This window comes from Thamnophis elegans, chromosome 5 (genome assembly GCF_009769535.1).
Source record: "Thamnophis elegans isolate rThaEle1 chromosome 5, rThaEle1.pri, whole genome shotgun sequence".
Taxonomy (NCBI): domain Eukaryota; kingdom Metazoa; phylum Chordata; class Lepidosauria; order Squamata; family Colubridae; genus Thamnophis; species Thamnophis elegans.
The window spans coordinates 95,923,629-95,943,475 of NC_045545.1; the positions used below are offsets into that span (position 1 = coordinate 95,923,629).

Below are 19,847 nucleotides of genomic sequence, written 5' to 3' on the forward strand. Positions count from 1 at the left end.
GTAGTGTTTATCATTGGTTATTCCTAATTGGCCTATTAACAGCACAAAAGGTGTGAGGATTGCTCTGGTAGTTTGAGTTACTTGCCAATTCCTGGAGGGGATGGGGACGGCATTTAAAAGGACCCGTGAAGGATCCAGATCCCAATGCAGGAAGGATGCAACTGACTGCAGGCCCATGCTTTCCCAGAGGCACATGGGCCACAAATGCCCACAACCAAATGCTCAAAAGGGAACGCCTTTGCATTTATCATTAAACGCCTTTAATGATCAAGAGGTTGACCTACCCCAGGTGAATGGCTCGGATGTGCTTCTGCATCCCTGAGGAACTGCTGAGAAACTTTCCCACAGCTTCTTCCACAAACACTTGAACATCACTTTCGTGGAGTTCTATGTAACAGGAGAACAAAATGCAACTTTTAGGTCAGGTGGACCTCTCATCCCATCTCAGGATTCCCAAGGTCCTCCTGGAGATTCAAATTCTACCATTGGTCGGATCCCTGGCCACCCTGATTACGCGAATACAATTATCCCACAACCCAAGAAATTAGAGAGAAACTCGGAGATAATGGGAATGGATGAGTAATGGCCCGGACTTTCTGGACAAGAGGAATGTTGTGTTTCAGATTATAGGTAGTCCTCGCCTTACAACCACAACTTGAGTCCCAAATTTCTCTTGCTAAGTGAAACAGGTGTTGGGATTCACCTGAAGGCAGGACAAGAGCACTAGATGGAAACTCATCAAAAAGACTAAAGACGCTGTGGCTCAGTGGCTAAGATGCTGAGCTTGTCGGTCAGAAAGTCGGCAATTCGTTAGATTTCAATGTAATTTGACTCCACATGTATACTGTTTTTTTTTCTTTATTTTATATTCTCATTACTATTATTATTACTACTTTTTCTTTAAAAATAGGATAGGCTAAGCATATTGACATGTAGCGGAAATACACCTAAGGAGAGGAGGAGGTGGGAAAGAAGAAAGATGGTAGAGAAGGATAGGAAGAGAGGGCAAGGGGGGAAGATGAGAAGGATAAGGAGGAATGGATTGTAGAGAGAGGAGCAGTAGGAGGGGAAGTAGAGTAGAAAAGGATGATGGAGGGAAGATAGAAAGTTGGAGGGTGGTAGAAGAAAGAGGTGTATGGAGAGCAGAAAGAGCTATAATGGGTTCTATTTTGGGGGGGGGGGCATTGTTGACAAGAGAAACTGATGTAATTATTATATAATACTATATGATATGGGCTATGTATAGTATACATGTGAGTGTGTGTTATGAAAATGAAAATGGAAATAAAAATTTAAACAACCAAAAAAAGAAAGTCGGCAGTTCGAATCCCTAGCGCTGTGTAACAGAGTGAGCTCCCGTTACTTGTCTCAGCTTCTGCCAACCTAGCAGTTCGAAAGCACGTAAAAAAATGCAAGTAGAGAATAGGAACCATCTTTGGTGGGAAGGTAACAGCGTTCCGTGCGCCTCCGCAGTTTAGTCATGCCGGCCACATGACCACGGAGACGTCTTCGGACAGCGCTGGCTCTTTGGCTTTGAAACGGAGATGAGCACCGCCCCCTAGAGTCAGGAACGACTAGCACATACTTGCGAGGGGAACCTTTACCTAATCAAGGAGAGAAGCAACCTAGAACTGAAGAGAAATTTACCGACACTGAGAAACAATTAAGCAGTGGAACACTTGCCACCAGAAGTTGTGAATGCTCCAACACTGGAAGTTTTTAAGACGATGTTGGGTAAACATTGTCTGAAATGGTATAGGGTTTCTTGCCTGAGCAGGGGGTTGGACTAGAAGACCTCCAAGGTCCCTCCAAGTCTGTTATTCTGCTATTCAGATGTGTTGACCACAACAACACATCTTTGACTCCACTCCTATTCCCTTCAGGGTTTTTTGTTCTTCAATTTGATTTCCATCTTAATATTTAGTTCGCTGGGGCACACTTCAACTTGTTATTTTTATTTCCCGAGACACCAAATGGGTTTGGGATTATTGTGGGTTTTTTTTTAATGGGGAACCTACCATAAAATGAACTGTTGTTAGTTTAGGACTACTTGTATTTAACCTTCTGAATAAAATTTAAAATAAAAGCAACTAGGGAGGGTCCCCCCTGAGCCTCTGAGGCTCCAAGATAGAAGACCTCCAAGGTTTTAGAAGAGAGGGACAACCATTATCGGTCTGAATTCTGCCCCATTTTACAACCTTTCTTGCCAGTAGTAGTTGTTCTAGTTGTCTAGTTGTTCTGTTGTCTAGTTGCTAAGTGAACCTCAGCAGCTGCCAAGTTAGTAACCCAGTTACAATACAATACAATAGCAGAGTTGGAAGGGACCTTGGAGGTCTTCTAGTCCAACCCGCTGCCTAGGCAGGAAACCCTATACCGTTTCAGACAAATGGCTATCCAACCTCTTCTTAAAGACTTGCAGTGTTGGGGTATTCACAACTTCTGGAGGCAACTTCTCTTCCACTGATTAATTGTTCTCACTGTCAGGAAATTTCTCCTCAGTTCTAAGTTGCTTCTCTCCTTGATTAGTTTCCACCCATTGCTCTTGTTCTACCCTCAGGTGCCTGGAGAATAGTTTGACTCCCTCTTCTTTGTGGCAACCCTTGAAATCTAATAATCTATGTCTGTCTGTTTATCTATCTTCTATCTATCTATCTATCTATCTATCTATCTATCTATCTATCTATCTATCTATCATCTATCTATCTATCTATCTATCTATCTATCTATCTATCTATCCATCCATCCATCCATCCATCCATTTATCTGTCTGTCTGTCTGTCCATCCATCCATCCAATCATCTGTCTGTCTGTTTATCTATCTATCTATCTATCTATCTATCTATCTATCTATCTATCTATCTATCTATCTATCTATTATCTATCTATCTATCTATCTATCTATCTATCTATCTATCTATCTATCTAATCATCTCTGTCTCTGTCTGTCTGTCTGTCTATATCTATCTATCTATCTATCTATCTATCTATCTAGCTATCTATCTATCTATCTATCTATCTATCTATCCATCTATCCACCCACCCATCTAATCATATCTATCTACCTATCTATCTATCTATCTATCTATCTATCTATCTATCTATCTATCTATCTATCTATCATCTATCTATCTATCTATCTATCTATCTATCTATCTATCATCTATCTTTCTATCTTTTTACAATACAATAGCAGAGTTGGAAGGGACCTTGGAGGTCTTCTAGTCCAACCCCCTGCCTAGGCAGGAAACCCTATACCGTTTCAGTCAAATGGCTGTCCAACATCTTCTTAAAGACTTCCAGTGTTGGGGCATTCACAACTTCTGGAGGCAACTTCTGTTCCACTGATTAATTGTTCTAACTGATTGTTGTTAAGGGATATGGCTTCTCCGTTGACTTTGCTTGTCAAATGTCACAAATTGGAATCGCATGACCCCGCTACACAGCAACCGTCATAACATATGAAACAGTTGCAAAAATCCAAATGTAAATCACCATGCTGCAATGGCCCTAGAGTCTGAAAAATGGTCGTAAGTCACGGTCAGTATACGAACTGTTTGTAAGTCGAGGACTACTTGTATTTTAACCTTCCGAATGAAAATTTAAAGTAAAATATTTCAAAAGCAGCTAGGGAGAGTCCCCGCTGAGCCTCTTGCCCTGCTGCCCATTCTCCTCCTGTGGGCTCCACGGTTTATTATCTAGTCTCCCTTACTCCGGTCTCCAAGGTCTTTCTCACACACCCTTACAGAGCAAGAGATACTGTATTTTTCGGAGTATAAGACGCTCCAAAGTATAAGATGCGCCTAGATTTTGGGGAGGAAAACAAGGGGAAAATATTTTCCTCTGCCTCCCAGCAATTTGCCTCCTTGCAACAAACAGCAAACAGTACAGACAATATACACTCTTTGTAGTGTTATATTTCAGACTATACTTGTACAGATGCTGTGAAAATTGATGCGCTTTCTGGAAGTATAGTTATTCTCTGCTATTTAAAAGATAGCACTTTTAAAACAATAGCACTGGGCCTCTTCAGATCAAGCACTTATTTTAAAGAGCTTCTTACTTTGTTAAGTTGTCCAGAATAATAATAAAGCAGTCTTTAAAAAAAATAAGTCTAATAATTTGAACATTCTATAGGCATTTATAGTTGTTGACTTACCTCCTTGCAGCAAACAGCCTGATTAGCACAACAAGAAGAAAAAATCTGACTCTGGCCTGCCAGCAATTTGCCTTGTGGAGCAAACAGCAAGTTTCACTTCAGTTTCAGCCTGGGCCTCCAGATCATCAGCTGTTCAGGCTGCAGGGATTGCTATAGCTTATTGAAGTGGCTGCAAAGAGGTAATGTCAGGCTTCTGCCTTGCTGTTGCTTCAGCTGCCATGAAACGGGGAGGGAGGGCTGGTATTTGGGAGGGGTTAATGGATGTGCTGGAGGAGTCTTCTAGGATGTTCGAGATGCTCGGATGGCGCATGCGTGAGAGCTTCCTGCGTAGATTAACGGCCTCGACATTCCATCTTCGTGATGCCTGTTTGAAGTTATCTCACACCTGACACTTGAAGGACTTATGATTGGCCTGGAGCTATGATCCTAAGGGGTGGGGAATGGGCTATTCTATATATCAATCGCTTTCGCGCCTAATTAAGTAGACTTTGCTTCGGCAACTGCTTGCTTACCATTATAATTAGTAAGAGTACTTTGGATTTCCATCCATGGAGTCTCTTAGTCTTTCTTTCCTAATTATGTAATGGAGTGATGCTGACAGGTAAATTGCTGGGAGGCAGAGGCCAAAGGGTTGTGGCCGGTGGGTGGGGCTACATTCAGTGTATAAGACGCACCCAAATTTTCACCCTCTTTTTGGGGGGGGGGAATGTGCGTCCTATACTCCGAAAAATACAGTAACCGGGCGACCTTCGGACAGGCTCAAAGTGGAGAAGGTTTCTTCTTCCTCCATCCGCGGGGTCAATATCCGTCCTTACCTTCCTCTTCCTGGGCACGGGTTCCCAAAGAGGAACTGTGTGGCTTCCGTCTCCTCCAGGTCGGACTGCAGGGAAGACAGGAGGCTGGTCGTGATGTCGGCGGTCAGGGGCGGCGAAGGGGTGGAAGGGTGGAAAGGTCGCTCGGGGGATCCCAGCTTCCGTCTCCGCTGTGGTTTCTGCTGGAGCAGCTGGAGGACCTCACGGGGCTTCTTTCCACACGTCACAGTTCATTTCTGTCGCGAAAACAAGAACAAGAGTCAGAAGGTGTCCGACACGAAAGGGCCAGGCTCAAATATCGTAAGCTTCAACTAGGAAGTCCTCGACACGGCCACAAAGGAGCCTGGAATTTCTGCTGCTCAGCAAGACGGTCGTTAAGTGAGTTTTGCCCCGTTTTATGACTTTCTGGCCACCGCCGTTAAGCGAATCGATGCCGTTGTTAAGTTAGGAAGATGGGTTGTTAAGAGAATCTGGCAGCACCATTGACTTTGCTTGCAAGGAGGTCACAGTAGGTCAGGGGTGTCCAAAATTGGCCACTTTAAAGCTTGTGCACTTCAACTCCAGAATTCCCCAGCCTGGGGAATTCTGGGAGTTGAAGTCCACAAGTCTTAAAGTGGCAAACTTTGGGCACCCCTGCAGTAGGTGATCACATGATCCCCAGGGCACTGTCTTTAAAGGCCTGGAGACTAAAAGATAAGAAGAACGGTTGCAGGAACTAGGTTTAGAATACAATAGCAGAGTGGGAAGGGACCTTGGAGGTCTTCTAGTCCAACCCCCTGCTTAGACAGGAAACCCTACACCACTTCAGACAAATAGATATCCAACCTCTTCTTTAAAACTTCCAGTGTTGGAGCACAGCTTCTGGAGCAAGTTGTCCCACTTATTAATTGTTCCAACTGTCAGGAAATTTCTCCTGAGTTCTAGGTTGCTTCTCTCCTTGATTAGTTTCCACCCATTGCTTCTTGTCCTGCCCTCAGGTGCTTTGGAGAATAGCTTGACTCCCTCTTCTTTGTGGCAACCCCTGAGATATTGAAACACTGCTATCATGTCTCCCCTAGAGTGTCAAATTTTTCAATTTTCCATTTCCAAGCATTAAGGGTGCTCAAAAGTTGTGACGTGCCTTGGGTATTGTAAAGATATTTTGGTTACTTCAATAGAATTTAGATGTGCTTGGTAAGTAACTACATAATATCATAACTTTTTAACTTTTTTTTGTTTCATTGTATGCCTAGTTTAATGAAAAGAAGGACGAGGGGAGACATGATAGCAGTCTTCCAATATCTCAGAGGTTGCCTCAAAGAAGAGGAAGTCAAGCTATTCTCCAAGGTACCTGAGGGCAGGACAGAAGCAATGGGTGGAAACTAATCAAGGAGAGAAGCAACTTAGAACTGAGGAGAAATTTCCTGACAGTTAGAACAATGAATCAGTGGAACAGAAGTTGCCCTCCAGAAGTTGTGAATGCCCCAACATTGGAAGCCTTTAAGAAGATGTTGGACAGCCATTTGTCTGAAACGATATAGGGTTTCCTGCCTAGGCAGGGGGTTGGACTAGAAGACCTCCAAGGTCCCTTCCACTCTGCTATTGTATGGTAATTAGCCCAGCCCACCTGGAATTGACTTTGACTCTTATCTCCCGCCATTTTTGCTTGGACTGTTAGTAGTTCAGATTCTTGTAGACAGCTTAAGCTTGCAATAAATCTTTATACCTAATTTGAACTGCCTGAATCTCCTGAGTTCCTAGAAGCAATGGGTGGAAACTAATCAAGGAGAGAAGCAACTTAGAACTAAGCAGAAATTTACTGACAGTGAGGACAATGAACCAGTGGGACAACTTGCCACCAGAAGTTGTGAATGCTCCAACACTGGAAGTTTTTAAGACGATGTTGGATAAACATTTGTCTGAAATGGTATAGGGTTTCTTGCCTGAGCAAGGGTTGGACTAGAAGACCTCTAAGGTCCCCCCCAACTCTGTTATTCTGCTATTCAGATGTGTTGACCACAACAACACATCTTTGACTCCACTCCTATTCCTTCATTTTTTGTTCTTCAATTTGATTTCATTCTTAATATTTTATTTCGCTGGGGCACACTTCAAACTTGTTATTTTTATTCCCCGAGACACCAAAAGGGGTTTTTGGACTGGTGTGGGTTGATTTTTTATTTTTTTTTAATGGTAGGGGAACCTATAAATAACAAAAGCGCACAAAACCAGCCAAGAGTCATAAACAACACATACCGCATGTCAGATGTTTATATTTAGAACTTTAATATCTTTCTTTCTTTTTTTTTCTTTTTGGCTTGGGTGGAAAATATTCTCGCTGCCCCAAATCCTAGCTTGAGACTGTTATTCAAGAGTTGGGAATAGTAAGTGAGAGACATAAACAGATCCCTGGCTGATATCACACTTCAAACCTGTGGACTTCAATTCCCAGCATTCCTGAGCCAGCCATGCTGGCTCAGGAATGCTGGGAGTTGAAGTCCACAGGTCTTAAAGGGACCACAGCGGCCCACCTCCTACCAGTCTTAAGACCAGAAGAGAATTCTGGAGTTGAAGTCACACCCATCTTCAACTTGCCAAGATTGACAAACACTGATGTGATCTGCCAGCGGCCAATGGAGCTGGCAGCAGATTCAGACAGTGAGGAGGTTGGGGAGGAACCTGGGCCAGTCCTGGAGTCTGGGGAAGGCTCTGATGAGGACTCTGTGTCGGAGGCAGAGAAGGGGTCAGGGACATCTGACAGTTATCAGCTGCCTTCAGAGTCTGACATCAGTGAGGCAGAAGAACAGCTGGAGCCTGTTCCCAGTGTGCGCATGTACAGAGTTGCCAGATGAAGGGAAGAGCTAAAGAACAGGGGTCGACTTGGGAGTAAGGCCACAGGTGGACGGTGAATGGCCCCTCCCAGAGGGAATAAAGAGGAGCGAAAGGGGAGTGGAGTTTGCAGGAGACAATTAGTTCCCTTAATTGGTTCGTGACTCTCCAAGGCTCCTGGCCAAGTTTTGCAGATATCAGCCTGGCAGCTCTCCAAGCCAGATAAGGTCTGTGACTGTAAATCCTCCCTTGAAAGGCTTTGATAGACGTGAATGAGCAGAATTCACAACAAATTAATGTTTTTGTCGGGACAAGGAGTTTGATTCAGGCTCTTGGGCAGCCTCGGTCAGAACAAACACTGCTTTAAGGGAAGGCGGGTCAGTGCTAGTCCTCGACTTACAACAGTTCATTTAGTGACCAACGTCACCACAGCACTGAAAAAAAGTGACTTAGGGCCGTTTTTCACCCTTACGACATCCTCGTGTTCCAGTGATCGAAAGTTAAGACACTTGGCAACTGGCTCATATTTATGACGGTTGCGGCGTCCCTTGGGATCTCCTTTTACGACCTCCTGACAAACATTGTCAACGGGGAAAGCCGGATTCGCTTTACAACCGTACTACAAACTCAACAACTGCCACGATTCATTTCAGAACACGGTTGCAAAACGGGGCAAAAGAAAGGTAAGAAGTGGTCTCTTCCTTAGCGACATAAATTTGAGGCTCGATTGTGGTCGTAAGGCGAGGACTACCTGTGTGTCAAACCCCCATCAAGCCGCAATGACCTCTTCCCCCTCCCAGCTCGGGAAATACCTGCGCTGAAACCATTGGGGTGTTGGCCCAGCACCACGGGACTGGTAGACAGGCTGGTGAGGACTGCGGCTGCCATGACTTCGTCAATTCCTGCCTTCTCCGTTGGCTTTCTGTAGGGCACAAGAGGGGAAAAAGAAGCGTCAATCAAAACCCCATTGCATCAAAACCAATGGCAGTAGATATAAGATTGTTTGGTTATTGGAGAGATACAGGTTGATAGATGGAAGAGTATAATTCAAAATTAGCTAAACTTAGCTAAATCCAGTGGTAATAGGTATAGTTAAATAAAAAATTGATAATGATAGTGATGTATACAATGTTGAGCTGTTATGATAAGTAATAATTGGATATGAGAAGGGAAGGCTAGAAATATTTTTGGACTATATAAAGATTATTAATAATAATTATTATTATAATAAAAAAACAAAATTAGATACAGTTAAGTTTTAACTAATAGGGGGAAATAGCAATAGCAGTAGACTTTATACCGCTTCATAGGGCTTTCAGCCCTCTCTAAGCGGTTTACAGAGTCAGCATATTGCCCCAACAACAATCCGGGTCCTCATTTTACCCACCTCGGAAGGATGGAAGGCTGAGTCAACCCTGAGCCGGTGAGATTTGAACCGCCGAACTGCTGATCTAGCAGTCAGCTGAAGTAGCCTGCAGTGCTGCATTTAACCACTGCGCCACCTCAGCTCTTATGTTATGATATAGGATATAGTTAAATAAAGAAAGGATAATGATAATAAATTATATACATGGAGGATTAGAAAATTTTGGTAATAAATTTATGGATGTTTAGCTAAAACAGGATATGAGGATTTAATGTGAATGGAGGATTTTGCAAATAAGTAAATGAAAATGCCAGCATGTGGTTATGTATTGAATCTTGGTATATTTAAGGATGAAGGATATTTAAATAACTATAGTCAAATAAAAGTGGAGGTATGATGATGATGTTTAAAATGGTAAATATTTGAGTTAAGATATTTGAATTAATATGAATGATATTTGATGACGGTGGAAGAGATGCACAAAAGCCTTTTGTAACCAGCTGATACACTTTCTGCAATATGTAAAGAAGGATGTTTGTTTCGAAAATAAATAAATAAAAATAAATAAATAAATAAACCACATTGCATGCAACCCAACCCTGCCCAGGATCTGATGAATACGCCCCTCTGGAATCTCTACCTCTGGAGGGTCACCTTGTGTCAGATGCTGCTTCGCTTAATAACCAAGAAAGAAACCACTCAACTCCATTTTGCAGAATTAAGAGTAACTTTTACTGATTATAAATAAATAGAAGCTAAGCAAAGCTGGATCTGAGCAAAAGCGCGCGAAAGCATTAGATATCAATACATGATTCATTCCCCTCCCCTTGGTAACCCCAGTCCATAGTCCAATCCAATATCTCCACAGCTGTCAGGTGGGAGACATCTTCCAAAATCATCATCAGGTTGGTATGCCGGACAGTTGGCCTTGGCGGGAAACTCCGCCAAGAGCCGAGGTGGCGCAGTGGTTAGGGTGCAGTACTGCAGGCCACTTCAGCTGACTGCTATCTGCAGTTCAGGGGTTCAAATCTCACCGGCTCAAGGTTGACTCAGCCTTACCATCCTTCTGAGGTGGGTGAAATGACCCAGACTGTGGGGGGAGATATGCTGACTCTGTAACCCTAAACCTAATCCTAACCCTTAACCTAACCCTAAACCTAACCCTAACCCTAAACCTAAACCTAACCCTTAACCTAATCCTAACCCTTAACCTAACTCTAAACCTAACCCTAACCCTTAACCTAACCCTAACCTTTACCTTAAGTTGAATCGGCTTGCTTTCAAAGCGCTATTTAAAGCGCCCTTCTTTCTCCGCGCTGGCTGTTGTCGCCCTGTTAATGACGTCAGCGACGCGGTTTAATCGGGCACGGTTTAGTCGAGCGTGGTTTTGACGGGTCATGCCATGGTCCGCCCTCCAGAGCTCCATTTCTGCTGGCAGAGGGATGGAGGAGGCTGTCGCAGCCAGAAATGGAGTTCAGGAGTCCTTTTTTGCTGGGAGAGCACTCGGGACACCACAGGCGGCCCCGACACAGCTGATGTCGAGCTGGCCATGGCCACTCTAGACACAGACACAGACACACACGTCGAACACAACCCTGATGCGGCCCTCAATGAAATCAAGTTTGACACCCCTGCACTAAACACACACACAACACACACACACCGGTTCTGCTCCATTTTGATCCGACTGTTCCTCTAACCCAGGAGAGAACCCTCGCGCCTTTGTTGATGAGAACTAGAAACTTGGATCGCTCTGGCTGTTAAGTTCCCTCCTTAGGATCCCTCCCAGCTTTTGCAGCTTCTGCAGCCAGAGAGGGTAGCCAGTTCCAACAGTGCCAGGAAAAAAAATTAAAATTAAAATTAAATTGAGAGTGCCTTTTGGAAAGGGGAGAGAGGGAGGGGGGAAAAAACCCCAAAGGAAGCGAACTAAAATTGTGCAATTATGCAGGCGTTTCTGAGTGATTTATGCTGTTTACGAGATTCTGCTCGGCTTGGCACCCAATCTGCAGTCTCCTGGCGCACCGATTCACTTTAGTTTCTTCTTCTTTTTTTTTTGAGAACAATGTGGCATGCTCGTGCCTGCCAGGGCACATGCGTGCTAAATAGCAGGCGTTTTAAATCTCGCCTGTCATGAAAAGGAGCCTGGAAACGTTTAGCTTCCCGAGGCTCCAGCAACCGACCAAAAAGGGGGAAAATATATATAAAACTCCCCCCAAAGGCAGGCGTGGTCAGCTGCATGGAAACACACAAGGCAGGAAGCCGATCGTGGCTCAAAGCCTCCTCCGCCAGGCCGGGAGAACCAATGGCCTAGCCGTTGTTGGTGGGAGGGACGCCGTAGTGTTAAAATCCGTGGCAGCCTTTGGATAACTTCCCCTGGCGGGTCCAAAAGGAGAGGATTCCCATTTTTTTGTTCTTCCTCTCCTCTCCAAGTCAGAGACTCCAGGAGTTCCCGGATCCAGAGGAGGGAAAGGCAAGCAGGCTGCCAATGTCCAGAGTGCGAGTCGTACAACCATAATTGAGCCCCAAAGTATCGGTTCCACCACAAAACTGCGGTAGACTAAAGCGCGCTCGACGAAAGCGCGTACGTGACATCATCACAGCGCGACGAAAACAGCACGCTGTGAGCGGTAAACTTAAAATTAATGCGTAAATCTAAACCTAACCCCCTCAAATCTAACCCTAAACCTAACCCTTAACCTAACCCTATACCTAACCCTTAACCTAACGCTAAACCTAACCCTAACGCTTAACGTAACCCTAAACCTAACCCTAACCCTTAACCTAACCCTAAACCTAACCCTAACCCTTAACCTAACCCTTAACCCTAACCCTAACCCTTACCTTTATGTGAATCGGCTTGCTTTAAAAGCGCTTTTTAAAGCGCCCTTTTTTCTCCGCGGTCGTATTTGTCGCGCTGCTGATGACGTCAGGTACGCGCTTTAATTGGGCGCGCTTTAGTGGACCGTGGTTTTGACGGGTCACGAAAGTATCTTGTTAAGAGCCGAGGTGGCGCAATGGTTAAATGCAGCACTGCAGGCTACTTCAGCTGACTGCAGTTCTGCAGTTCGGCTGTTCAAATCTCACCGGCTCAGAGTTGACTCAGCCTTCCATCCTTCCGAGGTGGGTGAAATGAGGACCCGGATTGTTGTTGGGGGCAATATGCTGACTCTGTAAACCACTTAGAAAGGGCTGAAAGCCCTATGAAGTGGTATATAAGTCTAACTGCTATTGCTATTGCTAAGTGAGAAATTTCTCAAGTGTGAGTTTGGCTGCCCTCTTTCTAGCCACCGTTGTTAAGTGAATCCCTGAAGTTGTTCAGTTGGCAACCCGGGTTGTTAAGTGAATCCCTACTGTTGCTCAGTTGGCAACACGGTTGTTAAGTGAATCCGGCTTCCCCGTTGGCTTTGCTCGTCGGAAAGTCGCAAAAGGGGGATATTTAGTGACTAAATGTGAGTCAAGTTGGCTTGGTGCATTAGAGGTGCCAATCCTAGACTGGACGTCTCAACCTGAAGTCCCTCCAGACAGGGCTGGGCCTTCAACTCCCAGAATTCCCCACATGACACACCTCAAAATAACCCCTATTTACCACACAGCAGCAAATACAGGTGGTCCTCGACTTACGACCACAACCGAGTCCAAAATTCCCGTTGTTACGTGAGACATTTGTTTAGTCAATCCTGCCTCGTTTTACAGCCTTTGCTGCCACAGCTGTTAAGTGAACCCCTGGCAGCTGATAGGTTAGCCACACGGTTGTTAAGTGAATCTGGGCTTCCCCACTGGCTTGTCTTGTCAGAAGGTCACAAAAGGGATTCACGTGACCCCGTCAAGCATCTGAATTTGTATCACGTGACCATGGGGATGCTGGGACTGTTGGTCGTTAAGCGTGGAAAACCATCCAGCATTGTAACTTCAAACGAATCTTTGCATGTGTGGCTGTTAAGTATAGGTAGTCCTCGACCTACGACCACAATTAAGCCCAAAACTTCCGTTATTAAATGAGGTATTTCGTTAAGTGAGTTTTGCCCCATTCTACGACCTTTCTTGCCTCCGTGGTTAAGTGAATCGCTGCGGTTGTTAAGTGAGTAACAGGGTTGTTAAGTGAGTCCGACTTCCCCATCGACTCTGCTTGTCAGAAGGTCTCAAAAAGGGGATCGTACAACCCTGGGACATTGCAACCGTCATAACTATGAGTCAGTTGCTCTGAATTTTGACCACGGGGATAATGCAACGGTTCGACGTGTGGAAAACAGTCCTAAGTCACTTTTTTCAAGGCCGTTGTAACCTCCATCCCATCACTAAACAGACTGTTGTAAGCCGAGGACTACTCTTACAGCCGAGGTGGCGCAGTGGTTAAATGCAGCACTGCAGGCTACTTCAGCTGACTGCAGTTCAGCTGTTCAAATCCCACTAGGCTCAAGGTTGACTCAGCCTTCCATCCTTCCGAGGTGGGTGAAATGAGGACCCGGATTGTTGTTGGGGGCAATATGCTGACTCTGTAAACCGCTTAGAGAGGGCTGAAAGCCCTATGAAGCGGTATATAAGTCTAACTATTGCTATTTTAAAAAAACTATTGCTATTTACCCCCAAAAGCTCATGTCTTTTGTTAAACTTGTTGGTCAGAAAAGGGATTATCGGATTCCTCCTGATTTTGTTTGCAAAGATTTCATTTGTTGTTGTTAGTCACGAAGTCGTGTCCGACCCATCGTGATCCCATGGACAATGTTCCTCCAGGCCTTCCTCCTCTCCCATCCTCCGGAGTCCATTGAAGCTCACGCCGGCTGCTTCGGTGACTCCATCCAGCCACCTCCTTCTCTGTCGTCCCCTTCTTCTTTTGCCCTCCGTCGTTCCCAGCATGAGGCTCTTCTCCAGGGAGTCCTTCCTTCTCATTAGGTACCCAAATGATTTGAGTTTCCTCTTCAGGATTTGACCTTCTAAAGAGCAGTCAGGGTTGATCTCCTCTAGGACTGACCGGTTGGATGGCCTTGCAGTCCAAGGGACTCAATGCAGGAGTCTTCTCCAGCACCAGAGTTCAAAGGCCTCCATTCTTTCTTATGCTCAGCCTTCCTTATGGTCCAACTTTCACAGCCGTCTATTTCATTAGCAGCTCCAAACTTGGAGCAGCCAAATTCCATACGAATCCAGAGCTGGGTCTGAATTCATATTGCCACCCAGATCCACCTGTGCAGGCAACCTCCTTCCAGGAAAAGCCCCCCCCCCCCACTTTGCTTGGACCCCAAAATATCCCAAGGCTCTTTTTCTTTCCTCCTCAAAGTTGTTAAAAAGCCCACACACCTGCCCCGAGCGGGAAACACAAGCAGTTATCTGCCTTTTAATCTTCACAAATGTGTGCCTTTAATTAAATCGAGTATTTGACTCACCTCAGCTGCACAGGTAGGAGAACTCACCTGGGCCACCCAGCACAACTCCTGCTAAGTTACTTACTTACACACACACACAGACACACTCTTGAGTGAAAAGAGAGGATTTGGGGTGCTTCAAATCGCTTTAATACCACTTTATAATGCCTTGGGAAGCCCACACTTGGAATACGGCATCCAGTTTTGGTCGCCATGATGTAGAAAAGACTCTAGAACAGTGTTTCTCAACCTTGGCCACTTGAAGATGTCCGGACTTCAACTCCCAGAATTCCCCAGCAGCGAATGCTGGCTGGGGAATTCTGGGAGTTGAAGTCCAGACATCTTCAAGTGGCCAAGGTTGAGAAACACTGCTCTAGAAAGAGTGCAGAGAAGAGCAAGAAAGAGGATTAGGGGACTGGAGGCTCAAACATATGAAGAACGGTTACAGGAACTGGGGATGTCTAGTTTAATGAAAAGAAGGACCAGGGAGACACAATAGCAGTCTTCCAATATCTCAGGGGTTGCCACAAAGAAGAGGGAGTCAAGCTATTCTCCAAGGCATCTGAGGGTAGAACAAGAAGCAATGGGTGGAAACTAATCAAGGAGAGAAGCAACTTAGAACTGAGGAGAAATTTCCTGATAGTTAGAACAATTAATCAGTGGAACAGAGGTTGTCTCCAGAAGTTGTGAATGCTTCAACACTGGAAGTCTTAAGAAGATGTTGGATATCCATTTGTCCGGAAAGGTATAGGGTTTCCTGTCTAGGCAGGGGGTTGGACTAGAAGACCTACAAGGTCCCTTCCAACTCTGCTATTGTATTGTATTGTATGAACTCTAGAAAGAGTGCAGAGAAGAGCAAGAAAGACAATTAGGGGACTGGAGGCTAAAACATATGAAGAACGGTTGCAGGAACTGGGGATGTCTAGTTTAATGAAAAGAAGGACTAGGGGAGACATTCAACTCCCAGAATTCCCCACATGACACAGCAACCTCAAAATAACCCCTATTTACAACCCAGCAGCAAATACAGGCGGTCCTCGACTTACGACCACAATTGAGCCCAAAATTATTGTTGCTAAGTGAGACATTTGTTTAGTAAATTCTGCCCAATTTTACAACCTTTCCTGCCACAGCTGTTAAGTGGACCCCTGCCAGTTGATAGCTTAGTCACCCGCCCGGTTGTTAAGTGAATCTTGGCTTTCCTATTGACTCGGCTTGTCCAAAGGTCGCAAAAGGGGGAATCGCGTGTCCTTGGACACATCAACGGTCATAAATGTGAGTCAGCTGCCAAGCCTCTGACTCTGGATCACGTGACCCTGGGATGCTGGAAATGTAACTGTGAAAACGGTCATACGTTGGTTTTTCAGGTGCCGTTGTAACTACGGTCTGAATAGCCACTAAGTGAATTGTTGTAAAACGAGACCAGCTGTAATTTTGCAAGGGAAAGCGGACATTTTCTCCTCTTCCTCAGAATGAACGCAGGTTTCTCTTTCCACTAGGCCATTGGTTCCCAAACTTGGCAACTTTAAGACTTGTGGACCTTCAACTCTGGCTGGGGAATTCTGGGAGTTGAACTCCACTACGCCAGCTGGGGAATTCTGGGAGTTGAACTCCATCATGCTGGCTGGAGAATTCTGGGAGTTGAAGTCCCCATGTTGGCTGGGGAATTCTGGAGTTGGAGTCCACCATGCTGGCTGGAGAATTCTGGGAGTTGAAGTCCACCATGTTGGCTGGGAAATTCTGGGAGTTGAAGTCCCCACGCTGGCTGGGGATTTCTGGGAGTTGAACTCCGCCATGTCAATTGGGGAATTCTGGGAGTTGAAGTCTACCACCTGGCTGGGGAATTCTGGGAGTTGAAGTCCACCATGCCAGCTGGAGAATTCTGGGAGTTGAAGTCCACAAGTCTTAAAGTTGCCACGTTTGGGAAGGCGACACTGCCTTTGATCATCCTTCAGCTTCATTTCTCCAGCGGAAAAGGATTTGTTGTTTTTTTTCCCCTTTTGTTTCCACGTCAGGTGGATCAGACGGGCTTTATGGCAGAGCCCTTCGCCCTGGTAATCTAAGAAGATTAAACACGCATAAATTGGCCTGTTGACTGATGGCTTATTTTTAGCCTGGTGCAGTGGTGAAGTGTGCAGCCGGCGTGCAGCACATTGGCTGAGAGCTACGGAGCCATGGCAGGCGCACAAAAAGACACAACACAACAACCAGCCAGCCTCTCTGGAATTGGGAGGGACTTGCATTCAAGAACAGAGGCATTTGAACCCGTGTCTTGCCTTGGCTGCAAGTCTCTTAAGTCAGTGTTTCCCAACCTAGGAAATTTCAACTTGGGGGGACTTCAATTCCCAGAATCTTCCCCTTCAATTCTGGGAGTTGAAGTCCACCACGCTAGCTGGAGAATTCTGGGAGTTGAAGTCCACCATACCAGCTGAGGAATTCTGGGAGTTGAAGTCCACCATACCAGCTGGAGAATTCTGGGAGTTGAAGTCCACCATGCCAGCTGGAGAATTCTGGGAGTTGAAGTCCACTACGCCAGCCGGAGAATTCTGGGAGTTGAACTCTACCACGCTGGCTGGGGAATTCTGGGAGTTGAAGTCCACCATGCTCGCTGGGAATTCTGGAGTTAAAGTCCACCATGCTGGCTGGGGAATTCTGGGAGTTGAAGTCCACTACGCCAGCTGGAATTATCTGGCTGGGGAATTCTGGGAGTTGAAATCCACCATGCCGGCTGGAGAATTTTGAGAGTTGAAGTCCACCACGCTGGCTGGAGAATTCTGGGAGTTGAAGTCCACTACGCCAGCTGGAGAATTATGGGAGTTGAAGTCCACCATGCTGGCTGGGGAATTCTGGGAGTTGAAGTCCACCATGCTGGCTGGAGAATTCTGGGAGTTGAACTGAAAGTTTCTGAGAAACATTGCTTTAAAATTAAGCACTGTATTTTTTTCTGATTAATTGTTTTGATAGGTGGTCCTCGGCTTACGGCCACGCTTGAGCCCATCATTTCTGTTGCTAAGCGAGACAGTTGTTAAGCAAGTGATTCTGCAACCTCTGTAACCACTGTTCTTAAGTGGATCACTGCAGTTATTAAGGAACATGGTTGTTAAGTGAATCTGGCTTCCGCGTGGACTTTGCTTGTCAGAAAGTCGCAAAAAAGGGGATCAAGTGACCCCGGGACAGTGCGACCGTCATAAATACGAGTCAGCTGCCGAGCCAGTGAATTTTAATCACACGATGCTGCAAAGTTCGTAACAGTGAAAACCCATCATAAATCACTCCCAGAATTATGGACTATAGCAACTATGAACCTTGCAACTTTTAAGTCTTGTGGACTGCAAATCCCAGCATTCCCCAGCCAGAAATGCTGGGAATTCTGGGAGTTGAAGTTTACAAGTCTGCTGGCTGAGGATTTCTGGAATTATATTGGCAGAGCAGGGTGACTTCGGTTTAGGTTAAACTGAAGTGTGTGTATGTGTGTGTCGGGGGTGGGTTGCTCCCAGTTTGGCCTGGATCAGGCGAGCCAGTAGTACTGGCGGTGGGAGGCTCCGCCCCTGGCCCGTCTGCTTCTGCGCATGCACAGAAGAGTTCTGCATGGGAGTGCGCCCCAACTGATAGTAGAAAAATTGGAAACCCACCACTGGTGTGTGTGTGTGTGTGTGTGTGTGTGTGTTGTGTTTGTGTGTGTGTGTGTGTGTGTGTGAGGGAGGGAAGGGAGAGGAGAGGAAGAAACAAATGGTGGTCCCCACACCTCATACCTCTGCCGGGGCACCGGGATGTAGGCTGAATGGTGCAGGGGGGTTTCATGCACGAGTCGCAGAGCCGTCACTTCCTCCACGGGCTGTTTTAGCGCCACAGGATGCGAGGGGAGCCTCAAGTGGCCGTCCGCAGGCTCCAACTCGGCCGGAAACGCTTTCCCGTTACAATGGTTGGAACCCTGCAAGGAAGAGTTAAAAGACGTTGAGGGTCACCGGTTCTTTTGGGCCCAAGGGCATTTCTTATTTTTTTGCCTCAATGGATGTAGACACGTCCCCCAGTGGTGGGTTCCGGATCCCGTCGCAACCGGCACGCTGCGACGGGGCCGTGCGTCCACCTTGGGCACGTGCACTGCGCACCCACGGCTCTGCGATGCTCCAGCTGCTCAGCGGAGGTCGCCCAGGTGCCGTACGCTGTGCGTGCACGCGCAAAAGGCCCGGTTGGCTTAAATACAGGTAAGGGACACGGGCAGGCAGGTGGGCCCTCCAAAACACCGTTCCGGTACGGTGGCCGGTGCTGTACCGGCCGTAACCCACCACTGTCCCCCATCTCAATTGCATGACTCCAGACCAGGGGTCAGCAATCTTAAATATTCAAAGAGCCACAAAGGTCCTAACCGGAAGCCCCCTGTTCAACTCTGGAGCCAGCCGGAAGTCTGGTTTCCCCCACCATAGAGTCTCCTCCTATTGCGGCGTCCTTTTAACGCTACCTGTCCTAACCGAAAGCCCTATCAAATGTGGAGCTGACCAGAAAACCCGCCCCTTGCCATAGAGTCTCCTTTTGGCGCACCCTGCTTCTCCCACCCTCAAACCGGAAGCTCCTCTCAAAATTGTGGTGCCGACTGGCAACAGGGAGCCACAGCAGAGGGATAAAAGAGCCACATGCGGCTCCAGAGCCGCAGTTTGCTGACCTCCCCCTGCTCTAGACGGTTTAGAACAATTCACGAGTACCAAAAGAACAAAGTGTAGTCTTAAAATAAAACAATAAACCATCTACCATATTTTTCGGAGTATAAGACGCATCTTAGTTTTTGGGGAGGAAAATAGGGAGGGGGGGGGGAATTCTGCCTACAAGGTATTCATCCAGCTAGCATCCTTAGCCCGATCAGGTTCAGAACATAAGTCGGAGTATAAGATGCACCCAAATTTTCATCCTCTTTTAGGGGCGGAAAAATTGCATGTTATAGTCTGAAAAATACAGTGGCCGAATAACAAAATTCACAGCTGGGCTCTAAAAAACAATCTACCCTCAGCAGAAACACCATCAACATGAAACATAGAGTAACCGACTTGGAAGGGACCTTGGAGGTCCTCTAGTCCAGCCCCCTGCTTAAGCAGGAGAACCTATACCCGTGATGGGGAATCTATGGCACGCGTGCCACAGGTGGCATGTGGAGCCCCCTGCGGGCATGCGAACTGTCGTCCAGCTCAGAGCATGTTCGCCATCATGGGTCTAATTTGATGAAAAAGGACCAGGGGAGACATGATAGCAGTCTTCCAATATCTCAGAGGTTGCCACAAAGAAGAGGGAGTCAAGCTATTCTCCAAGGCACCTGAGGGCAGAACAAGAAGCAATGGGTGGAAACTAATCAAGGAGAG

At 46.2% G+C, this 19,847-nt stretch overlaps 1 protein-coding gene across 1 annotated transcript in view; it reads right to left on the bottom strand.

Annotated features, from left to right (window-relative positions):
- The window catches only part of SLC2A4RG (SLC2A4 regulator), a 33,837-nt gene that overhangs the window by 8,298 nt on the left and 5,692 nt on the right, over window positions 1-19,847 (bottom strand). The window contains 8 exon segments of the mRNA XM_032218188.1: window positions 285-346; window positions 349-387; window positions 4,972-4,994; window positions 4,997-5,101; window positions 5,104-5,178; window positions 5,181-5,204; window positions 8,589-8,698; window positions 18,252-18,430. Coding sequence (XP_032074079.1) covers window positions 285-346; window positions 349-387; window positions 4,972-4,994; window positions 4,997-5,101; window positions 5,104-5,178; window positions 5,181-5,204; window positions 8,589-8,664 — 404 coding nt within the window. The 5' untranslated portion in view covers window positions 8,665-8,698; window positions 18,252-18,430.